Source organism: Erithacus rubecula (assembly GCF_903797595.1).
Source record: "Erithacus rubecula genome assembly, chromosome: 21".
Classification (NCBI taxonomy): Eukaryota; Metazoa; Chordata; class Aves; order Passeriformes; family Muscicapidae; genus Erithacus; species Erithacus rubecula.
Window position 1 is genome coordinate 10,119,502 of NC_136673.1, and position 12,253 is coordinate 10,131,754.

Below are 12,253 nucleotides of genomic sequence, written 5' to 3' on the forward strand. Positions count from 1 at the left end.
CCTTGGAAATGCATCCACTTTAAGGGCTTTTTTCTGATTTCTTTTTGCACAATTTAGATGGAAAAGCAGTGGAACGTGGCTCTCCCGTTGGATATACACGCAATCGATATTCAGGGACCTGGATTTTTGACCATGCATTGAGATACACGTCCGGTATGTGATGGAAGGGTGTGAACGTCTAACCAGGGCTCAGGGAGCAAAGGAAGCTCTGGAAGCACTGGGTGCATTGCCCAGATTCCAGCTGCCAGGCTCAGGAAAAGCCCAGCCCAACTGAGTGCACCAACTAACCCCAAACCTTCCCCACCTCCCCTCCTGCTCCCACAGCTGTGACCTGCATGACACACCCTGGAGGACAATGACCTCACTGCTGCTGTCCAAGGCCACGTGGGCACGTTCTCTGCAAGGCCTCAACACTCAGTGATGTCCTTCTTCCTCCCCTTCACCTTTCCTCCACTCTAACAACACATTTTTTGTGGCAAGTCATCCCTCCTTTCTCTAACATGAGGGCTTGTGGTGAGCTGAGTACACAGCTGTGGCTGCTGAGTTGTGTCTCTGCCTCAGGTCTGTAACATACCTCCCTCACCCTCCCTAAGTCCCTGTGCTCCTGGGGCACTGCTCTGTCACCTGTGGGCAGGGGGTGAGTGCAGGTGTCCTCCTCAAAGTTGACTCCAACCTTCCCTGGGTTCCACTTGAGACCTGGGAGCTTCAGGACAGCTGCACAAAAGCCCTGGCCTGGGACAGGTGGTCCCTCTCCAGCCTCAGCTCCTGCCCTGGTGTCCAGCACAGCCCCTGCACAAGGGCTGCAGCCCCTGCTGGGTTCACAGTGCAGAAAGAAGGCACTGCACAGTTACTGGACAGCTGACCTTCTTAGAGAACTTCTACACAGCCAGTGCATTTATGTGCCACAGACTGTCTCCAGAGGAAGTAGGAAATACAATAAAAAGGGGGGAAAAAATTCAGCCTAGAGCCCAACCTGTTTGCACCAACTCATAGAATCACAGAATGCTTTGGAATGGAAGGGACCTGCCATAGCAGGGACCCCTCCCACTGTCCCAGCTGCTCCAGCCCCAGTGTCCAGCCTGGCCTTGGGCACTGCCAGGGATCCAGGGGCAGCCACAGCTGCTCTGGGCACCCTGTGCCAGCCCTGCCCACCCTGCCAGGGAACAATTCCTGCCCAATATCCCATCCAGCCCTGCCCTCTGGCACTGGGAGCCATTCCCTGTGTGCTGTCCCTCCATCCCTTGTCCCCAGTCCCTCTGCAGCTCTCCTGGAGCCCCTTTAGGCCCTGGCAGGGGCTCTGAGCTCTCCTGGAGCTGCTGTTCTCCAGGTGAACTCTTCCAGCCTGGCTCAGAGCAGAGGGGCTCCAGCCCTGTGATAACTCAGTGGGCTCCCCTGGACTCATTCCAGCTCCTGCCAGTGCTCTGTGTGCAGCCAGCACTGTTGGGATGTGGGTGGGCATCAGTCACATGGTGATGTGCTTCAGCTGAACCTCAGCTGTGCTCAGGGCTCCTGTTTGCAGGGCCCAGGGGATGGTGAGTGCTCATCTGCTGCTTTGGGGCTCCAAGAGTTTTCAGGAAAGAATTTTGGAGGATGGTGGTGAAAATAATCAGTTTTTGAGCATGGGAATGAGGACTGGCAATGCTGCTGACCTGCTGATATCCTGGGTTTCACTCAGGCAGCCTGTGTGGAGTGACTGTCCCACAGATGTGTATCTACATAAAATAGAGTGAGCTATGGTAATAAAAATGCTCTGGAGCAGATCAGACACAGCCAAGTGCATGTGCTATCAGAATATGTGAGTATTTTTTCAGCTGGATACTCTGGTGTATCAGAGTGTGGCAAAGGGCCTCTCTCAGCATCAGTGACCAGGGAGCCTCCCAGCTCAGGAGATAGCCCCAGGTGGTGCCATCAGTGATGGGCAGGGAATGCAGGCTCTGACACTCTGAAGGGGGGGATCTTCCCAAGCTGTAAGAATGGGACATGGGAAGGGGGAAAAGGACCTTGGGCATTGTGTATTCAGACAGCACCCTGTTTCTGGCAAGAGCTCACTTTGAGTAGCTCCAGGTGAGTATTGCTGTGAAATGCTCTTTAGGAATGTTTATCTGGAAATGTGTCAATGTTTTTGTTCTTGGTGGTGGCTCCTCCCTGAGTTTTGCTGTTTTGCATGGTCAGGAAAAGATTGTTTCAAGGTTGTGTAAGGAAAGGCACATGGAAATGAAATTCTGCATTCATACCAAATTAATTCAGCCCTTCTTTCTCCCACCTCCTCTTTATTCAAGTCATGCTCTCACCCTCCAAAAGAGCACCAAGGGGATCCCAGTTCCACAGCTCTGGTGGACAGTTAAGAAATGCAGTGCATTCTGCAAATAAGAGCCTGGAAAGTGAATTTATAGCCTGTGCAACAAAGTGAAGTAGAAAAAAAAGAGATTGAATCAACTCAAGTAACAAATCTAAGGAAATTTCTGTCTGCCTGTTCAATAACAGAAGAGTTTAAATTCATGGCATAACTTCATCATTACAAATGGCTCTCCCAGCTCTGTTCCTCTGGTTTCATTTCAAGCGACTGTTTGCAGATGTGTATTTTCTGGAATTAGAGACACAAATTGAGAAGAGGGACTACTGTGGTCATGTGCTTTTCCTTAAAAAGGGCAAAAATTCTTTTTGTATCTATTTGGTTTCCTCTGGGTGGATATTTACCAAATCTCTGTGGGTTTCTTGGGAAATTTGTACATTGTGCATTTCTTGAGAAATTTTGAAAACTCCTGGCCTGGAGATAACATATTGCCTTTTTTTTCAGTTGAAAAGGATTTTTTCCCAGCTACTAGGAACTTATTGAAAAGTAATTCAAGGTTATTTCTGTCCATAAGAAACATTAGTCATTATTATAAAATTATAAGTCAGGCTATTTTGAGAGTGGCCCTTTCACGTTAGCAAAGTTAAAAAGATACACTGAAAATGGAAGTTCAGGGTAACATGCCATGAAATCTTAAATAAGGCTGAAAGAAAGAATAGTTTCTGGGGTAGTGATTTCCTGCATTTATCTCCATGAACCTTCCAAAAATAACTTTGCTGCAAAGAGCACCCTTTTGCCTGCAGTTTATGGACCAGTGTGCAGGCAGGCTGCTTTTCCTGATCTCTCCTGGTGATGTGTGCTTCTCTCTCTTGTTTTCCAGGGTCTTACGAGTGTGGAATATGTGGCAAGAAATACAAGTATTACAACTGTTTCCAGACCCATGTGCGAGCACACAGAGGTATTGCAGTCCTGCTGCAATCTTGGGAATCCTGGGATAACACAGGCTCAGGGCAGGCTCAGGCTGGAGCTCAGGGCAAGGCTCTTCCCTCCCCCAGAGGTGCTGGCACTGCCCAGGCTCAGGCTGGAGCTCAGGGCAAGGCTCTTCCCTCCCCCAGAGGTGCTGGCACTGCCCAGGCTCCCCAGGGAATGGGCACAGCCCCGAGGCTGCCAGAGCTCCAGGAGCGTTTGGACACCAGGGATGGACAGGCTGCGATTGTTGGGGGTCTAGCCAGAGACAGGAGTTGGACATCTGGATGATCCTGGAGGGTCCCTTCCAGGATATTCTGTGATTTTATGTCTGTTTTCAGGAAGGTCTTGAAGGTTGCTCTGCTTCTTCCTGGTCACCAGTAATCCTTCTCTGGGCTCTCCCACTGAGAGGGGCCCAATGATAAACTTTGGGGCTGTATCAGTTCTGTGGCTCTTTATTCCAGCAATATTTCTCCCCAGGTCAGGAGCAGCTCCTGTGTTCAGGGCAGTATTTACTGCCCAGGGCTCTAAGGGCATCACTGTGTACAGGGCAGCTCAGATCACAGAGTTTTGCCTGGCAGGTCCCAGTGCCAGCACTGTGGTGGCATCTCCCTGAGGTGTTCTGAGCTCCTGCCGAGCTGGGAGTTCCATCCACCCCTGAGAAGTCAGCCTGGGAGGATATAAATCACATATGGGCACTTTGCTGCATTTTTATCTTCTAATCAAAATGCTCCTTGAGCTGCCCCTGTGCCCCTGCTGTCAGCTCAGGTCACTTCCCAAATGCACTGTGTGCATGAAAGGTCTCATGCTTGGTCAGGAGTGGCTTGATCTGAATTTTCTGTAAGACTGGACAATCCAATGTTGCTTAATTGCAGAAATGTGAAAGTTTGAGGTGGTTTGTTCAATCATAGTTTGCAGGATTTGGAGCTCTGAAATACCAGAACAGCAGGGACTGGAAACCAGCTCCTCCTGAGCCTTTCTCTGGGTTTGTTTCCCGTTCCCTGAGGTGAGCACTGGAGTCACTGTGCCAGGCTGGCAGGAGAATCTGCTTTAGCTCCTCAGGTGTAACCAGTGGTTGAAAATCCAAGAATAATGAAGGCTAATATTAAGTTCTAAATGCTCAAACTCTTGAAAGTCAGCACATGCATAGCTGAGAAGTAACTGCTCAGTTTGTCACAGTCTCATAACACATCTTTAATTGAATGGTTGCATATCCTTGTGTGCTCTTTAATATCACAGAGCTGCTTCTGTACCTCTGGATACACAGAATTGTTTTTACATGCTGGTATTTCTTTTTTAAATACCAACAAAATTCCTTAAAGTCCTTTAAATATAGCTTCAAGTAGCTTCATTCTGCAGCTTAAGGAAAAAAATCCCTAAAATAACAGGGATATGCTTTACATCACAGTGTCGCAATAATTTTGCAATAACAATTGTAGTATTTAAATGTGGGATAAGGATTGCTTTTTACTTCTCTTCCCCAAGCACATAGGATCTTTAATTCAGCTGGAATTTTAGGAGCTCTGTTAGTATGAGATCACCTCCTAGTGTGTGATCTGATTAATTTATATTTATACATATTTTGATAATGAAATTAGGCAATATATTAAATTATATGGGTGCATATATCAGCATAGACCTGTACATTTGATATCCATAGTTTTGACATGAACTCAATGGAGACATGACTTTAGCTTTTGCTTCCAAGGTCTTTGTCATGTGTAGTTGCAGAAGATGGAAATTTTCAAAGTTCTGAATGTGGAAATTTATCACTAACTCTCACATCAGTGCTGGAGAAGCAGAATTTATATCTGTGATACTTAGAAAGTGTTGGTTTATGTTACTGTAAATGGATGCATGTAGTAGTAATATTTAACGTGCTTTCAAATTGCCTTAAGACAATAAAAATACAAATTAGTTATTTATTCATCTACACTCTTCAGCAAGAAATGAAAGTGCAAACATGATGCAGCTCTGGCAGTGGGATTTCCCCAGGGAGCTGAGGCACTGGGCAGAGTGTGCCTGGCTGCAGAGGAATAACCTGCAGTGAAAGGTTAAGGATGGGTAGGAAAAAAGAAGGAAGCATCCTTTGGAGGAAAGCTCTGTGTGATATTATCCAGTGTGAGCTGTGCATGGACTGGACCAGGAATGGTGCTGGGATGGCAGAACACTGCAGGAGTGGAGGGGATTTTTGTGAAAGATGCTTTTATTGCCCCAAGGCTTCACAGAGGAGAAGGGGCTGGTACTGCCCCAGGGTGACAAACGAGGGATAACATGGTGGCATCACTGCCCTGAGGGTGTCACCCTGCACGTTCCTGTTGTCCCTGTGATCTCCTGTCTGTGTGTCAGATCCAGTGCCAGGGCATGGCAGCCAGCTCTCCCAGGGCTGCTTTCCTCAAAGCACTCAATGTGAGCTCCCTTAGCCCAGTCTGTGCAGCTCTCAGCTACTGGAAACTCTCATCCTGAATCCTTCACTTGTTTCTATCTGGCTGGGCAAGGGAGGAGCCAGGCAATGGCAGGACCTGGATTCCCTCTTTGCAGGATGGATTTTCTGGGTGCCAGCCATGGTTTTCCCAAGGACTACCCACCCATCAGTCACATAACATCTGCTTTCCCCAGAGTTGGACTGATCCTGGGATACACCAGCTCAGCATCAGAGAAGCTGGAACAAACTGAGGCCCCTTTCTTCTCTTTAGGTTTTTTGGCCATTCCAGCAGCAGTAGCTGCTGTTTGAGATTTGCTGAAGGATACACCCTGTCCCAGGCCTCTGTTCTCTGCTCTTCTCTGTGGTTCCTGTGTCACTAACAGGCCTTGGCCAAGCCCTGGGGTGGTGCTGCAGATGACAAAGCAGAAGATAGAAAAGACTCAGGCCAGGGGAGAGCACAGGAACTGGTGTTGATCTGCTTTGGACCTTTGGGGCAGAACCAAACATCTGTGTCACCAGCCTGTCTGTCATCACCACTCTGACACAAAATGCAATTTGGGGGCCTCTAGTTGTCCTTGCTTTGACCAGGGTTATTTCTGAGCTGCTTTTTGTGTCCAGGGCCCAGCTGGGCCTTACAGCAGGAGGAAGGTCTGTCACCCTCTCTGCTCATGCAGTTGATCTGTCCTTACCCACTGCTTGTTTTGCCCTGTGCAGAACTTAATGTCTCCTCATCCTTTGAGCTATTCAGTTCCACATGAAGAGTTTCACCCTGGCAACATCACATTTTAATTTGCAATGAGCATTTTTTGGAGAAATTTTCTGGACTTTTTTTATAGCTGCACCTGCCTCCACTCCAGCTCTGTGGCAGACAAGCTGCATTGGAGGTGACCCGTGTTCTTCAGGCTGATTTCTTTTCTTGTCTGCCTTCAGGAGCAGGGGAGTTTATAATATAAACCAGGGCATTTTCTTAGTTTATTGAGCCTTCCCTGTGGTGCTGAGCATTGGCTGGAGAATTTCAGGGAGCTGCTCTGGCAGTTTGCAGAAGGGCTGAGGCAGCTCTGCCTCAGGACGTGCTGCCTCACAGGGATGTTCCAATTCTGCTTTCTGCTGAAAGCCAAGAGATCCAGGCATGGAAATCCCCATGTAAGGGTTCTGCAAAGAACAGAAATGTAGGTAAGAAATTTCCCCATTATGTTTCATGGAGGAAGAAAGGAAAAGGTTGTGTTCCTTCCCCTTTGCCTCCCCAAAACTCACAAATAAAATTTAAAAAAAAAAAGAAACCAAACAAAAAAGTTATGTTGTGGAGCTGAAAGGCTCCTTTGTGAGGGCCATGCAGCCTTGCAGGATCCCAGCTCCTTCCTCCTGCTGCAGTTCAGCTGGAGCAGAGGGGCTGCACATTCCCAGTGCTGATGGAAGGCTCTGGCCCAAATGTTACCACTTCACCTCCATGCAACCCAGAGCTTAAAAATGTTTTGCTTACGGTGCTTTTATTTTAGCTGTGTGGGGTTTTTCAGGTCATTAAAAGGTTTGGATTGCCTTCAGGAGTTAGTCAGCTAGAAAGTTCTGCTTTGTACGGTTGGGTCGTGTTTAAGCAACATGAGCAACAAAGCATCTGCATGTTTTGAGTCAGGAAAATTATTTTGCTTTTAGATAACTCCTAAAAAAAGGGCTGAAATTGCTTTATTAGACTTTCAAACAGCAAATTTATAAACCTCTGGGCTGAGGCCAAGCAAGGGAGATCTGTACCCAAAGGAGAATTCTTCCAAAAGCAAAGAAAGAAAATAGCAAGGTTGGAGTTTAACCCTCGCAGGATATATCACCTCTAGCCCAAGAACTGGTGGAAGTTCTCTGTTTCCAGATAAGCTTTTCTGGGTTGACTGACGATTTTGCTCAAGTTGTTTTTCATTATTATTTATTTACATTATAAGTTGTTGCATTGCCTCCCCCCAAGCCCATCAGCTCTCCATGTCCTCCCCACAGTGGCAGCTGAGGGCTGAGCTGCCCTCACCACAACAGATCCTGGATGCTCTGAGTGGGGCTGGATTCTTCAGACGAAGTTTCGAGTTTCACCAGTTGTTAAAAAACTTCTCTAAGCTTTTCAAGTTTCAGATTAATGTTTTCCAAGAATGGGTTCTGCTCAATTCGAAAAATATGAAAAGGAAGATGACTCATTCAAATGGTGAATATGGAAAAATGCTTTTTTCCAGAGTGCACATTTTTTGGAGTCTGAGTTAAAGTGGTTCTGTCACTGAAAGGATTTTGAGGTGAGGAGTAGAAAAGTAATAGAGGAATAACCATCCCTGAGTAGAGATGGCATTCTTGAGCTGTATGTTATTTGTTACTGAAAATATCAGATGATTTTGGGGAGGTCCTTTGCCCTGTGCCCTGCATGCCAAGATCCACTTTTCTCATGTGCATTTCCCAGTCTGCAGCAAATACTCATATGAGATGCAGAAAGTTTCTTGGGACACAGGAGTTAACTGGCCCATTTTCCAGCTTCCTGCCCACCTCCTTATTCTTACTGACTTTTGCAACTTTCTCAGAAATTCGTCTTTTGTTTCACAACTGTAATTACTTGATCTGACCTCAAAGGTGATATAGAGTGGGCTGTAAGGGGATTTCTACTTGGTGATTCTTTAATTTATGAATATTTTAGTCTGTCTTATGACTAAGAGTAACAACATTTCTTGACGCAGTTCTGAAATGGCTGTTCCTCAAATTTTGTTTGTTGCCTGATGCTTGTTAAATTTGACTAAAGTACTTTTTATTTAAATAGTCCATATATTTTACAGTTTGTTTATACCATTGCTTGTGAACACCAGGACAGGATTTTGCATAAATCTATTGTGCCATAGCTGCTTTGCCTTGAATGATGGGTGGGAATTAAAAAAAAATATAGAAGCTGTGGAAAAATCCTGGGCTTTGCTGTTGAGGTTCTGCATCTGATACTGAGAGTTTCTGATCTGGCCCCTGAGTTTATTAAGTTGTGCCCAATTAATACCATTGCCTAGAAAAATGATCTAATCGGGCAGGTTAATCAAGTAGAAATGTACAAACTCCCAAACCCACAATCATTTGTTTTTATTATTTTTAAGAAATAAGGAAATTAAATGCAAACAGTGCTCATTACTTAAGATTGAAAATTTTAAATTCAAAAACGCTGTGCCATTCTGCAGCTGTGGTTTCCAGCACAGTGTGAGCATCATTCCAACAGACATATGGAATATTTTGCAACGCAGTTACATTATTAGATAATGTGACATACAGTATATGTAATTTAGAATGAATATGAAACACTCCAAACTGGCTTGAAAATCCTAATCATCTATGATCCTTGACTCGTAACTTTGGGGTTTGTTTTCCAGCTTGCAGTTTTGCCTGTTGCATTCATTTAGGGCTTGAACACGATCTCTGCTCTGTGCTTGCTGCAGTCCCACACACGACAGTGGAGGGAGCTTTTTCTCCCTTCTTTTCACATCTCCCTTGAGTAAGGCCAGGATAGACTCACCCTGGGGGAATTCCCGTCTCTTGTGGAGGCTTTGCCATCACTGCCCATGGAGCGCAGGCACGGTGGGGGAGCCGGGGCAGCTGAGCCGGGTGCGCTGTTCACCGCTCGCGCTCCTGGCTTCCAGCGCTTGCTGTTCAACGTGGCCAGAGGAGCCCATGAGCTGCTGCCAGGGCTGGAGCCCCTCTGCTCTGAGCCAGGCTGGGAGAGCTGGGGGTGCTCACCTGGAGAGGAGAAGGATCCAGGGAGAGCTCAGAGCCCCTGCCAGGGCCTAAAGGGGCTCCAGGAGAGCTGGAGAGGGGCTGGGGACAAGGGATGGAGGCACAGGACACAGGGAATGGCTCCCAGTGCCAGAGGGCAGGGCTGGATGGGATATTGGGCAGGAATTGTTCCCTGGCAGGGTGGGCAGGGCTGGCACAGGGTGCCCAGAGCAGCTGTGGCTGCCCCTGGATCCCTGGCAGTGCCCAAGGCCAGGCTGGACACTGGGGCTGGAGCACCTGGGACAGTGGGAGGGGTCCCTACCATGACAGGGGTGAAATGGGAAGGACTTTAAAGTCCATTCCAGCCTACACCATTGTATGACCGTGGACAGCTGCTCTTCAGCCACGAGCCCTCGTTGGCCATGTCCGGCCTGGCAGCCCCGGTGAGCCCCTCACCGCCCGCGAGGGGCCGGGCAGAGCGCGGGGAAGAGAGCGAGGGGGCGAGCGAGCGGCGGGGCCGGGGCAGCACGGCCGGCGGATCTAAGCGCTGCTCTTTCTCTTTGCAGACACCGAAGCTGCCTCAGGGGAAGGAGCCTCGCAAGGCAGTAAGTACAGCGGGGCGCGGGGGGGCCGGGGGGCGGGGGGCCGGGGCGGACCGCGGCTGCGGCGGGGCCGTACCGCAGGCGGCCGGCAGGGGGCGGCCCCGCCGCGGAGATGGCGGCGGCGGGGCCGCGGGCAGGGCCCGGGGTCTTTCATCCATCGCAGATCGGGGTCTGTCTCCTCTCACGGCCCGAGTTCTCTCTCCCCTCACAGATCGGGGTCTCTCCGCCTCTCACGACTCGGGGTCTTTCACGGCCCGGGTTCTCTCTCCCCTCACGGCCCGGGGTCTCTCACGGCTCGGTGTCTCTGCCCCTCACCGCCCGGGCTCTCTCTCCCCTCACGGCCCGGGCTCTCTCACGGCTCGGGTTCTCTCTCCCCTCACGCCCCCCAGTCTCTCTCCCCTCACGCCCCGGCAGCTCAGGCTGCTGTCGCTGTCCCGCCGCCGTCAGGGCAGCGCGGTGCCCCGGGCGCTGCACGGTGAGCGCTGTGAGGGGACCGTGGACGGAGCTCCCCCTGCCTCCTTTCCCTGTGAAGGGGCAGGGCACTGCCAGCCTCTCTAGCGGCATATAGATGTATGATTTTTAAACCCTAAACTGCAGTTGGGGTGTGTGTCCCAACCCCGGGGAGGGAGAGCCAGAGCCGGGGCAGCAGTGGAAGAGATGGCACCAGAGGGAGCTGGGACAGAGCCGGGCCCCCGTGAGGGGTGAGTGGGAAGATGGAGCCAGGCAGTTGCCGGGGACAGGAAAGCTGAGAGATAATGGGCATGAAGTGGAGAGAAGAGAGGTTGAGGCTGCTGTGGAGCAGCTGTCCAGAGAGGTGTGTCCTGCATCCTTGGGTTTAGGAGCCCAGCCTGGGTTAAGTCCCAAGAAACCAGGACTGAGCTCAGAGTAGACTCAGCTTTGAGCAGAGGTCATATCAGAGATCTCCTGAGGTCTCTGCCCACCTGGGTTTTGCTGTGTGTTAGCTGAGAGCCATGATTCCCCCTGGACAGGTAAGTTTCCAACATTGGTGGTTGCAGACGGCAGCTTGGAAGCACCAAACTTACCTTGGGTGGGTATAGAAATGTTAGATAAAGAGTAAAGAAAAAATGTACAACCAGACCACCTTTTCTGAGCTCTTTGTTTACCATGTTCTATGATAGGTGAACAATTGGCATTAACATAGGGAGGTCTTGGCTTTCTGTCTGCAAAAGGAAGCAGGACTGACTTCACTGCAGGTGGGGAATGGAGATCTCAGCCCTGAGCTGAGACATCTCAGTAGCAAGCAGCCATCCCACATCAGTGTACACACAGTGTTCTGCTCACAGGGGAGCTGGGCTCTGCAGCTGAGCCTTTCTCTTTCCCTTGAGGGAGTCCAGCTCTGTGAAGAGCAAGGAAACTCCTTTCCAGGTTCCTGTCACTTCCTTTGCTGTCTCTCTTTCAGTCATTGCTCAGCTGCCTGTTGATGTTTTACTTACCTTGAGGCTTTCCAGGCTCATCTCCTGGCTCCCTTGCTCTGAATTTTGCTGGGAGGCTCTGCTGTGTTCTGGTCTAGGCTGTGAGCATCCTGGGTGGGTATTGGGTACTTTTGCCAGAGCTTGGGAACCACCTTATGCAGAGAGATACTATCTTTTCTGTAAGTCAGCTTCTCCCCTTCCCACCTGTTGTGGGAACTTTTTTGGCTGGAAAAGATAGGGCAGAGTGAGGTGTGAAGAGAGAAAAAGACATGAGGGCTCACACCTTTGCTGTGTGGGCAGACTCAATGTTGCTGGAGCTATAGAAGGATTCCTGTGGATGTAAATGCCTCTTCTGTGGTGTCTGGGTCGTGGAGAGAGGGGGAGAAGGGAACATCATGGACAGAAGTCTGGGAGAGAACAGTGAAAAGCTGCTGCTCCCTACACCAGGCTTCCAAGAAGTTGCTGTGGTAGCACTGGAGATGGAGCAGGGAGCAGTAGGGGAGGCAGGAACTGCTTCCATCTTCATGCAGAGTCCAGCCCCCTCCCCCAGGCAGGAATTACTGACCCCTTTTTATGTGCCACACTCATATCCCAAAATAGTCTCATCTAGCTGAAAAAGGTTGAGGCAAACCAAGGCACCAGAATGGGGAGATGGTGAATAGTGGGGTAGGGAGAGGGGAAGAAGGATCCACCGTGACCATGCCTTGCTGGAGGGACAGCCTGGACATGTCACTTGTCCTGCAGAGTGGATGTGAGACTGCTGGGCTTCTGCTGCTGTGCCCAAGTGCACATGGTTGTAATTTCTTGACAGAGTCATCTTCCTCTTCCC

General features: G+C 49.5%; 1 protein-coding gene across 27 annotated transcripts in view; it reads left to right on the forward strand.

The window, feature by feature from the left end:
* ZNF618 (zinc finger protein 618) overlaps window positions 1–12,253 on the forward strand; it is a 152,240-nt gene that overhangs the window by 86,950 nt on the left and 53,037 nt on the right. For 17 of the 27 annotated variants that reach the window (XM_079324059.1, XM_079324039.1, XM_079324045.1 and 14 more), the window contains exons 4-6: window positions 58–153; window positions 3,174–3,251; window positions 9,956–9,994. In XM_079324059.1, coding sequence (XP_079180185.1) covers window positions 58–153; window positions 3,174–3,251; window positions 9,956–9,994 — 213 coding nt within the window. The remainder of the gene's footprint in view (window positions 1–57; window positions 154–3,173; window positions 3,252–9,955; window positions 9,995–12,253) is intronic. The other 10 variants (XM_079324041.1, XM_079324051.1, XM_079324058.1 and 7 more) reach the window with 2 other exon arrangements.